Below are 12,458 nucleotides of genomic sequence, written 5' to 3' on the forward strand. Positions count from 1 at the left end.
TTACTTAAAATTGTTTTTATCTTATTGTAAGTTAATTACTTCTTTACATAAAGTGTAGGGGTTTTTTTTCTTTTTCTCTTCAGTTTTCTTACAGCTATAAGCCCAGGCATTTATAGGCTTTTTATGCATTAACTTAATCATAATAAATACCCTTCAGAGTTAAGTTACTCTATCATTTGCATTGTCTCATCCATTTGAAATGGCATAATTTAAAATGCTTTTAGAATTGAAATTTACAGTTGGCTCAGTCCTTACGGTGTTCACAGGAATCAAGTAGCTGCTAATGTTTTCCTTTGTGTTTTATCTTAAAGGCATAACCAGTTTTTTGGCAGAGTTAATAGAGTTAGTTCCAAAGAAACCCAAACAGACTAAATGTAGATAAACATATTTACCTAACCCCCTGCATTTAAATTTTAAAAATTGTTTTGCAACTAATAAAAATGAAGTTGTTTGTAGATAATTAAATTAGGTATCATTTTTGGCCATAGAAACCCTCCTTGATGGTTCACAAATCCATTCCAGCCTCAATAAACCTTCCATCCATTCATTCAACAAATACTTATTTTGTGTCTGCTATGTGGAGAGCTTTGGGTGTACAATAGTGCACAGGCCGGGCAAGGTCCTTGCTCTTCTGCAGCTGACTTTCTCTTCACCAGAGAACCCTGGTCCCACTGTAATCTAGCTGGTCACCCAGTCTCCAGGGCTCTCACCAGCTCTCACATCCTCCAACCATAACAATACTCAGAGGTTGTGAACATTTTCTATTCTGTAGAGATATTTTCTTGTCACGCTCCTCTATCCCAGAGATATGTTCTGTAGAGTGATCTTCTAAGCTGATGTGGTATATACAGCAGGAATTGGATGGATAATTACCAAAAGCTGTCGAAAGCCTCAGCCTGACTTGGAGTTTTTACCTCAGCAATAGTTCAAGTGCCACATTTTTTAATACTTTACAAAAGTGTCGTTTCAAATAGTGATAAACTTGTGGCCCAGATGGTTTTATTTCTTTACTCCTAAGGTCGAATTTAATGGTGTTCATCTGAGAACATGGCTCAACAGGCTTCCTTCACCCTGTTGGGTTCTGTATACATGAGATCAGAAAATAATGAGTCATAAAAACCTACGTTAGTTAGATTGTCTTCCTGCAAACTACTGGCAGGTGGAATTGAAAATAGAGTTTAAAAATTTCAGTATTAGCAGGTGGGAAAACACAGCTGGGCTATGATGCCACCTCCATTACTGATGCTTCGCCAAATCAAAAAGGAATAACTGCAGGTATTTTTCTTGCAAATATTTCTTATTTTATATTTTTATATATTTTTGTATATGAATTTTAAATATATATAAATATTTTATATATATAAATATATATATTTATTTATTTTATTTTTTTATAATTTTATTTATTTTTTCCCCCAAAGCCCCAGTAGATAGTTATATGCCATAGCTGCACATCCTTCCAGTCGCTGTACGTGGGACGCAGCCTCCGCGTGGCCGGACAAGTGGTGCATTGGTGTGCGCCCGGGATCCGAACCCGGGCCACCAGCAGTGGAGCACGCGCACTTAACCGCTAAGCCACCGGGCCGGCCCAATATTTCTTATTTTAAAAAATAGCTTCAGATTTCTTTTACATTAAAAAAATTGTTGTTTCTTCAGATATTTTTATATAAATAGGAATTTCAGTACTTAGAGAATCTACAAGAGATGAGAAAAAGGGACTTTGACTAGTTGATAAGAAAAAGAGGGACTGGGAATGGCCAAAGAGTGAATAAATGCATTTGCTTCCGAGAGAGAACCAAGCAGAGACTGGAGAGCTGTCAACAGTTGACAATTTTTCAGTTGCCAGAAAGACCTAGAGTTGAGCCAAATGAATAGAGATGAGACATAGGTTGTGAGTTTAATGTGGAAGTCAGTGGGCTTCTCTGCCTGTCCAAAAAGTGACTGAGTCACAGGCAGGTCCCTGAATGACAGATTTGTTGTTGCAAATGCTCAGGTTTTGTTTTTAGGGCAATAATTTGTGAGGTTTTAAAAATGCAAGTATCTCTCCATCTCAATATTTTCTATTTCTCTTTCCATCTGGGTATTGTTTAAATATTCCAATACGTAGACCATCAACACAGCATAAAGGTATTGTTCCACTCACTGTGTAGGTAATGTTTTGACATCTACCCGGCATCTTTTTAAGGCTGTGTCACGGAGGCCAGCAGGCTCTTTTACGTTGTACAACAACAATGACAAAAGCCTTAAGCAGTGACTGTGAGTGCCACTGTCAGACTTGAAATTTTAAGCAGAGCAGGAGAAAAAAATGGGAGAGAAGAAGGAAAAGAGACAAATGAGTGCCTATTGTTGGCAAGATGTGATCAGAGGCTAAACAGAGGGAGAAACTGACAAATGCTGTCTGCCCTTCCTTAGTCATTCAAGGAAATTCCTGCTTCTCCATTTAAACTTTAGAAGAAAATCCTAAGAACAGGCACTTGTGCTAAATTTAAGGTTCAGACAACTGAGTTGGAGCTGTCAGTTTCTCCTAAAGGAGGGTGGGGAAAATGCTAGGTGTATCAGTCAGCATTCTTTGTAGTAGGAAACAGAATCCACCACTTTCTTACTATCTTAAACAAAAGACTGTATTGGAAGTGACTCACAGCACCAGAGGAAGGGTGGTGGACTAGACCTGGATCACCATAGAAACCAAGAAACCAAGGTTTCAGGAAGACCGTCTGAGAGCTGAGAGACGATGACAACTATTTTTTCAGCAGCAGCAGCAGCCACCACCTAGGCAGGAGGCCATCTGCTGCTGCTGGATATCACTGTCTGCTCCAGACTCAAAGTCCTGAGAAGAGCATCCAATTGGCGAAGCCTGGGCTGCCCCAGGCTGACCACCAGCAGATGGAAAATTGTCCACCTTGACTTTCACAGTGGGAAAGGCATTGACCAACTCCACACACAGTGGTGATTTCTCCTGCTACTCTGAGGGCTGGAATGCTGGGCTATCTCCAAAATGGCACATCCAGTACACTAGGGTCAGGGAAAGGTGACTATGAAGGATGCCAGAGGTCCTGGCACAGGCTTGTGGCCTTAGGAGCAGCTATTGGGAGGCTAAGGGAGTGTGACCTATTTCTTGCTAATAGACTGAAGTGGCAGAGAGGATTAGAGGAGAGGGCCCGTCCCAGTTTTCTTAACCTCGTTTCTCTCTCTGCTTAGCCTCTACTCTCATCTTGAGAGAAAATAAAGGGATGGTAGAGAGGCTGGCTGGAGGGATAGCCTGGATTGTCAAGCCCACTGCCCAGAGCTAAAATGTGGGCTTGTGGATGTCTACTGAACACCCTAATGCTCAAGGGCTGTCATCTGGGAGAGCCACTTCCACTTCAGGGGAGTTAGTCTGTTTTTGCATTTTAAAGCATGCTATTCTTTTTTCTCCAGAAAGTCATGAACTTTGAAATCATGCTGAAGTCTGAATCTGGATATATTCTTTCCTTTATTTATTTATTTATCTGGGTTCGTGGGCACAAGCTTGACTTAGGTGAATTTGGGAGGTAAAACTTAAGCCCCGTAAATGAAATAATAGGGAGCTTTAGCATGAAGTTCAGGATGAGTCATGGATTAAAAGGTATAAAGGTTAAAAGGGGATGAAGCTGAGAAGGAGGTTTTGTAACTCTTTTTTTTTGAGATATAATTCACATACCATACATTTCACCCATTTAAAGTGTGCAATTCAATGTTTTTTAGTAAATTCACAGTTATGCAACCACACCACATTCAATTTTTGAACATTTTCATCACCCCAAAAAGAAACTCTATACCCATTGGCAGTCGCTACCTGTTTCCCTCAACACCCACCTTGTAAACCCTGAGGCACTACTAACCTAACTTCTGTCTCCGTAGATTTGCCTATTCTGGATGTTTTGCGTAAATGGAATCATACAATCTGTGGCCTTTTGTGTCTGACTTCTTTTACTTAGCATGTTTTCAAGAGCCATCCATGTTGTAGCATGAATCCTTTCAATTCTCGAGTATATACCTGGGAGTAGAATTGCTGGGTCATATGGTAACCCTATGTTTAACGTTTCAAGGAACTGCCAGACTTTTCTACAGCAGCTGTATCATTTTACTTTCCCACCAGCAGTGTATGAGGGTTCCATTTTCTCCACATCCTGCCAACACTTGTTACCTTTTGATTATAGCCATCCTAGTGGGTGTGAACGGTATCTCTGGTGTGGTTTTGATTTGCATTTCCCTCATGCTAATGATGTTGAGCATTTTTTCACAGACACTTATTGGCCATTTGTATATCTTCTTTGGTGAGATATAGATTCAGATCATTTGCCCGTTTTTAAATTGGGTTATTTGTCCTTTTATTATTGAGCCAATAAAGTAATGAACATGCTGAGGCAAACTTCTAGGAAAAAATATGTTTGCCCTTGTAGGCATGTCTCGTTCTGATGCAGTGAGGGACAAGGCCTGGTACAAGGTTTGTCCATGACAGAGACTCCCAGGACCTAGGTTGGTTTCTACGATCTGTAGGAAGTTTGAATTTTAGCTGGAGTTTGACTCAGACTTGTGCCTGCTCTTGTTCTGAGCCATAACTGTGCACTGCAAAGCAGATTTCCTCTCTCAGTTTCCTCTTTTGGTCAGTTATGTCAGATGGCCCAGGCAACCAAGCTTGAATCCTTGGTTCCCTTACCAGAGCCTGTTAATTCTTCCTTCCTAACAACTCTTCAGTTCTCACTGCCTCCTCTGGCATCCAGACCCACATCAGTCCTGACTCAGTTGTAAGCTCCCTGAAGTCTGGGGTCATCCCTTTCCCTTCTGTAGCCCCAAAGCCTGATAGACGGGAACTATTCACTAAATCTTTCTTCATTGTCTTTGCTCCACCATATTTGCACAACTTTGCAACTGTATTAACAGGACTTACCCTCCCCCAGGGTAGAAATTATAGTAAAATGATTAATACATGAACAAGAAGGCAACCTTTTGCCTTCTCCACACAGGCCCGAGTTAGTGCCACTTTGGATGAGCATGTCTCTGAGCAGCAGATGGGAGATGAAACGATGTAAGGAATTATCTCACCAAGATTCAGTTATTGGTTTTGGTGGGGATCTTTCTGAAGGATACTGGTGTCCGCACTCTGAATTCTTCCTTGTCTGAAGTTGGAAATCTGTAGCATGAGTACTCCACTCTCTAATCCTTACCTCTGACTGAGTCTTCCTGTTCTCTCGGGTCCTTAGTCTCACTCCCACCACACTTGTTCTTTGACCTTGGCTCCCTTGAGTTTCCTGGGGTTTTTTCTCCCAGTGTCAGTTCTCTCTTGGCCTTCCTTTTTTCTCTCTCCCCAGTTTTGGTCTCATGACTAATCTCGTGAAGGACATTGTTATCAGCATATTCAGTTCCCTGATCCCACTGTTCTAGTGCAAACCTTCCTACTTCTCACTGCATCTCTTACTTTAAGCTCCTAATTGCTCTCCAGTCTTTCTGTCTCCTGAAATATGCTCCATACCACTGCCAATAGAGCGGCTATATATGTGCCTGGCAAGGAGGCTTGTAGGGGTTGAAATCCAGCCCTCTTTCCACTGGGTAGAAAGGCTATGTCTGCCCAGAGGGGACATCATCCTCTAATCGGCACACAGACAATAATGGGTTCACAGGGGACCTGGCTGCCAAAGTGACCTTTCTAAAATATCTGACCATGTTATTCCTCTGCATAATACTCTTCAGTGGGCTCCGTTAGCTAAAGTCCAAGCTCCTTAGCATGGATTGCAGACCCTCTATGACCAAGTCCTACCTGTCTCACCAGCCTTTTGGTGAGAGTGACTATTTCACTTTATTTATTGCCCAAACAGGAACACTTCTGAAAGAAAGGAGGCATAATATTATAATAATCGTTATAATAATTATGCCAGGACAATAAACGGATACTGTCTGGGCACCCATGTGTAACCCACCATCCCACACCTTGGATTCCTATGCTGTAGTAATACCAAACTGCTGATAGTGTTCCACAGGCACCATGTCGTTTACAAATCAAGTGGTTTTGATAAGTTATTTTGAACACCTTGTAAATCTGAGGACATTTTGACTCCTTTCTCTGATTGACTGTTAAAAGATGAAATCAAAATGTCCACAAGGTCAAAATGTCAAGATTAAAATGGTCACAGCCTACACAATGAGATTAGAACATCTGATTCTGTGCTCTTCTACTTTTCTGGTTACTGAATCATAGTCCTTTCTCTCCTTAAAACGTCTGTTCCCTCCTCCCCATTTTCCTGACTTTCTCTGGTTTATTTCCTCTTATTATTCAAGACATATCAAGGATCACCTGTTCCAGTTATCTTTCCCTGACACTTCCTGGCTGGGCTCAGTTCCCATCATCTTGTTCTCACAGCACCCTGTATATACTTTTTTACTGTACCTAAAAAATAGTGTGTCAAAGTTGTCTATTCAGGCCTGCCTTGCCCACAAGACTATAAGGTCCTCAAGGCAAAAATGCTGTCTTTTTAATCTTTGTATCCTCAATGCCTAGCACAGTGCTTGACAAACAATAGAATCTCAAATATTTATTGACATGGACTAATTTGAACTCCTTATTGTAATATGAAGTTAAATGTGCTTGTTCTTTATCTCCTAGAGAAGTTCTTAGAATACTAGTGAAGATTTATACATACTTGGAGCTTTCATGAGGTTGACCTTTGGCATGTTGAAGTTGTAGAGATTATTGTTAAATTATTTTTTATATCACAGAATCATACAAGAGGAAAAGACATACCCATAATATTAATATGTGAACTGTGAAAGTGTGAACAGTGGTGTGTGAAACTTCAGTTTGCCATGCCACAGCCAAAATTGTTCTGAGAGTATTGGCAGAGTAATTCTTGTTTAATGCAATGAAGAGTCATGAAACCCATTAAATAATAGTGTTCTGTCCTTGCCTTCTTTTCAGAACTCTCTGGTTTAGGTATTTTGAGTAAAGGTGTTCAGTGTTATCTCAATTTTAGTATTTGTTTTACAGGCCTAATGTATTCTTTTTCCATCTCTCTAGAATGTTTCAGACATTTAAAGAATGGTTTTGGTTGGAAAGATTCTGGCTTCCTCCAACAATAAAATGGTCAGATCTTGAAGATCACGATGGACTCGTCTTTGCAAAACCCTCTCATTTATATATGACAATTCCATATGCTTTTGGCTTGCTGATTATTAGACATTTCTTTGAAAAGTAAGTAGCGTTTGTGTGTCTTTCCTTCCCATTCCCCTTCTTTGCCCCAAGTCTAGAATAATAGAATCTTGGTAAGATTCTTAAAGAATCTATTGTTCAGAGGTTGCCACTAATGGGCTACAGATTCTTGAGGGAATTCATGAAATCAAATGCACACCAAATGTTATCTAGAAGCTGAACAAGTAAAAATTAGAAACACGATCTCCTCAACTGCTTTAGTTTTATAGTGAAGAAAATTGAGATCAAGAGAGGTTAAGATCACAGAGCTTATTAGTGTCAATGACAGTGCAGGAATCTAGTTCGTCTTTCATATACCATCCTGTCTGACAAAGGATATGCATTTCCATAAAAGCAGCGTTAGAAGAGTCTATGACCAGGAGATGCGTTATCATTTTAGAATGCCTATAAAATAGCAAAAATGCCTCATTAAAGTCCAAACTTAATATTGCTTTATAGCATAGTTTATTTTAAAGGTTTATTGAAAGTTTTAATAGCAGCGTTTCATTCCAAAGTATAAAGAACTCAAAGAAAAAAAATCAATTTGCTTTCTCAGAAAAAGTAAACTTCTTTTCTTTTTCTTAATTTAATTTAAATAGATATTATTTCCAACCTTTTTATTGAAACTGTACTAGTGTTATGATAACAGGAGATAAATGTTCATCTATAATCACTGTAGTTGCCTCTATTTCAAAAAACTGTTATTAGCACATTAATTTTTTTGGAGCAAAAAAAATATTCAAATGTCACGGGTTGGAAAAACTTAAGACAAAATCTGATAGAGATCATTTTGTCCAAGACTAACTGTAATGCAGATCATATGTATATAACCATTTGCAGGGTGCTTATCTCAAGAGTTAGTTTGACCAGCTCTGTTTCATGGACTCTCCCAAAGGTTTTTGTACAAATAACAACTTTACTGGGGCCAACAATGTGCTATTGCTATTGGAAGGAAGAGAAAACCCCTGGACACCACTAAACCATAGCTGAGAACACTTGAAAATGTTCTTCTTTTTTGACAGTTAATTCTACTTTTTACTCGCACGTTTGAATTTGTCAAAGAATGTATAAATAAAGTAGAATTTTGTGCCACTGCAATTCCAAATTAGCAAATTACTCTTTACTATCCTGAAATACCTGCTTTTCTTGCATAGTGTCTGGTGATCTTTGAATTTGGCAGCCCGGTCCTCTACTTATTTGCTTTGCAAATTTCCTACTTTTTGGTGGACAGCTCCATTTTTTACATTTTGATCAAGACAGTGAACTAGAAAATTCTTTTGGTTGCTAAAACAGCACAGCTGTGGAGGACAACCTTGTTATGTCTTGGTCTTGGCCGTGCCAATAACAATCAGGAAGAACTCTAATCCTCCTTTAATTCTTAGGACCATTCTTGCTGCTTCTCAAGGGATTAAGTATAGTCTAGATCATCTTTCCTATCTCCTTATAACTTTAACTCCCAATAACCCAGTCTTAGCTTTTTCCATTCTATGACTTGACAGAAAGCTATGTGTTGCTCCACTAGTCTCATATCACTTTTAATGCAATAGAAGGAAGGAAAATTTAACATGGAAGAGAAATCATGCTTTTTGAAATATGTTTATATTTTTCCCAGGGATTCTATATCATTTGCATTAGATTAAACCACTTATACATAAAATATTATTTATACCTTGAATTTTAATAAGAACTTAGAGTTTAAGAGATATATAAAATCACAAGTGGTATGATCTCAGTTGAGAAAATGAGAGGTAAAAAATTAAAAAAAATAAAAAATAAATAAAAATAAAAAAAAGAAAATGAGAGGTAAGTGACCTGGCCAAGGTCACACAGTTAGTATGTAAAGGGTAGATCTGGGACTTGAACCCATGTGTTATGATACTAGGTTCAGGATTGTTGATTTTTTATTTTCCCTTATACCAGTACCTTTTGGACTTTTACAGTGAAATACTCCTGAGGGCAAAAAAGAGTAAATTAATATCTCTTGGGAATACAGAAGATATAGCCTAAAGAGATAATAGCAAATGTGAAAATTTCTGAACTATCTTAAAAATTCATGTAAATTTGACACTGTGTTTCAGTATATCCTATGATATATTTATCACAAGAAAGCTTCCTTATTTTGTCCTAGCCTGTGTTTATGTTACACCTTCTCATTCTATGAAGTGACCAGGAGTTGTGATTTTACTGGCTCATTTTTATCCTTTACTGCTAGCCAGGAGGCATTTAAGATCAGGAAGTAATGTCTCTTCCTAGAAAAGCAAGAGTAGAGAGATAGAATTGATAAAGAACAAACAAGTACATCATTTGAAAGTGACTGACATTTGCTTTGTATTTAGGATTTCCTTTCCGTACAAGTTTTAGTTTGTGGCTTATATTTTGATGTTTTTTTGTTTTTTTTTTTTTTTTGGTTTAGAATAGCAGTTTCTAACTAGTTTATCCAGACTGTTCTAAGCTTTGTTTTATGTGTCTGAAGTGTGATTTAAAGGGGATCTAAGCTACTCAAATGTAAATACTTGTGGAATAAACACATTATCTTGGAGTAAATTATGGTCCCAGAAGAGTCCAAGGCAGAGGTGGAGTTGGTAAAATCAGAAGGTAATCTTTTTTCTTTTACTTACCTGTACAACGAATGGATTCCCCACCTCTACCCAACATAAGGGCTTGATGAGATAGTATGTCCATCGTTCTTTAAATAAAGGTAGGTGTAGCAATTTACAGGAGTTGAAAAAGGATTGTTACTAACTGTCCTCAATTGAAGCAGTCTCAAAATATGCACATTAAACTTAAGTGTTATCTGAGACTTCATTGCTCAGATATTTTGTTCTCTCGTATAAAACTCTCTGAATGAACTCTGCTCAAAGAGCTTTTGAATCCTTAGGAACTGGGAATCAATCTTATGCCAGTAGGCTACTGTTTCTATTTAGGAGAGGTATTTAAACTTCACATACTTAATATCTGCCTAGGTCTGCCTTCCCTTTATTCTATGAAAGAATATTAAAATGGGGTGGGGGGGCCAGTCTGCGATTGCTGGCTTTTGGCTCATGGGTAACTGACATAGTGCTAGATGAAGAGGGGGCTGTCCGGGGGTCTGAATGGGGACTTCCAAAGGCTCAGTTCTGCAATAGTGGGAAACCTAACAGACTCATTCCCTGGTAATTAACCTAACTTTGAACCATTTACATGGGAGCAGAAGTTCACATTCTTTTTTCTTCCTCTTGGACTTTTTTTTTTTTCCTAGTCCATATCAATAAAATGAAAGTTCAAGCGAGTTAATCCCTAAGGTCCTTCTAGAGCTAAGACCTGTCATTTCCCTTCTCTTTTCAGTTCAGTTTATCAAATATTTATTGTGCTTCTTTCTTTTCTCCTTTTTCAAAATAGTTTTTAAATTAAGAACCTATTCATATTTATTTACACTTACATTAGATGAAGTGATTGATTTTCTAGATTTATTTGAAAAGTAAGGATAATGTTGAGTAGAAAACTGTACTTATATACTTCCTCTGTTCTATTGAAAATGTTATTTCTGTCCGTGAAGCCTGGACATGTTAACAAACAGGACCATATTTCTCTTTCTTGTTTAAATTAATGATTTTAATATAGATGTATTCCTCATATCAGCAAGTGTGCTATGGATATGTATATTTACCCACTGTATATACATATCCATATACTTATACCTCACATGACCCTCTAGACGGGAATGTTATACGTCATTTGGCTTTGCGATTTGTTATATTCCCTTACTGCATAAATCTTCTTTAGCTCAATTCTGCTTTGCTTTTTTATTTTTCCTAATTTCTAACATTTGAGAGATAGCGTTGAATGAATATGATTGAGAATGCTTTCATATTAAATCATTTTGTATTTGTGTTATTCTACTAGTAAAAACGATGATTGTTTTCTCCAATAAAAATTTTCAACTAGTAGGTTGGATAAGTGAACCAATTCCATTATTTATCTAAAACCCTGTCAAGTATGTTTTTTCAGACTCTGTTAGTTTTAAGGACATCTTAGTTTTGTTTTATTTGGACATTTTTTGCAAAGGGGGAATTAATTAATCATAATCCTCAAATCATAGCATGCTGTCTTTAATCTATGTAAGACCTCTTTTGATTGATTGAGTTGAATTAACTTTTTCACTGATTACCATTTATCCCCATTTCCTAGTCCCACTCCCTCCCTGCTGGGTTCTAATGTATTTGATGGCTTGTTTATATGACCCAGTAAAATATGTGCATAACCATAAAGTGCATGTATTTTTAGTTGACATAAATGATATGATGATAAGACCTTATTTTGTTTCTTTTTTTTCTCAAACACAATGTTATGTTTTATGATCTATCTACATTGCTCTGTGTACATCTGGCACATAATTAGTTTGTTTTTGTATGTCTCTGAAATGTATGGGCCACTTCCAGGAGAACTTAGTCCATCTGGAAGTTTGATAGGCTTATACATTTTGTCAAATTATCTTAGGAAAATTTTTTTTCAACTCCCATGGTTAAAAAAGAATTAAGGGACTAAATGATCATTCATAACTAAAATTTTCAGCATTTAATTAAACACAGAAACTTCTAAGTAAGTACTAGAAGAGACTGACCTGGCAGAAGATAGAACCTTTATTAGAACTAAAGGAAGAATAGGGATGTATCATTATTTTAGAAAATCAGCATCATCGAGATATGATTTACATACGAAATTCATCCAAAATTTGATGTATTTTGACAAATGTATACAGTCATGTAATATCACCTCAGTCATGATATAGAAGATTTCCATCAGCTGAAAAACTCCTCTGTACTCCCTTCAGTTAATCCCCTCTCTACCTACTAGCTCCTGGCAATCACTTATATGCTTTTTCCGTATAATTTGCCTTTTCTAGGATTGCCTATAAATGGAATCGTATAGATTGTAGTCTTTTGTGTCTAACTTTTTTCACTTGGCATAACGCTTTTGAGATTTTTTCCATGTTGTAATGTTTATCACTGATTCCTTGTCATTGCTGAGTAGTCTTTCAATATATTCAATATATACCACAATTTATTTATCCTTTAACTAGTTGATGGAAATTTAGGTTGTTTACAGCTTTTGGCTTTTATGAGTAAAGCTGCTATGAACATTTGAGTACAAGAATTTGTGTGGGGGGCCAGCATACTGGTTAAGTGCACGTGCTCCGCTGCTGGCGGCCCGGGTTCGGATCCCGGGTGCGCACCGATGCACCACTTGTTAGGCCATGCTGTGGTGTGTCCCACATAAA

At 37.7% G+C, this 12,458-nt stretch overlaps 1 protein-coding gene across 2 annotated transcripts in view; it reads left to right on the plus strand.

Annotated features, from left to right (window-relative positions):
- Nucleotides 1–12,458, plus strand: part of CERS3 (ceramide synthase 3) — a 108,484-nt gene that overhangs the window by 18,342 nt on the left and 77,684 nt on the right. For both annotated transcript variants that reach the window (XM_058542322.1, XM_058542323.1), the window contains exon 2: nt 7,031–7,204. In XM_058542322.1, coding sequence (XP_058398305.1) covers nt 7,032–7,204 — 173 coding nt within the window. In that variant the 5' untranslated portion in view covers nt 7,031. The remainder of the gene's footprint in view (nt 1–7,030; nt 7,205–12,458) is intronic.

The sequence above is a fragment of the Diceros bicornis genome, chromosome 5 (genome assembly GCF_020826845.1).
Source record: "Diceros bicornis minor isolate mBicDic1 chromosome 5, mDicBic1.mat.cur, whole genome shotgun sequence".
In the NCBI taxonomy this organism is placed as follows: Eukaryota; Metazoa; Chordata; class Mammalia; order Perissodactyla; family Rhinocerotidae; genus Diceros; species Diceros bicornis.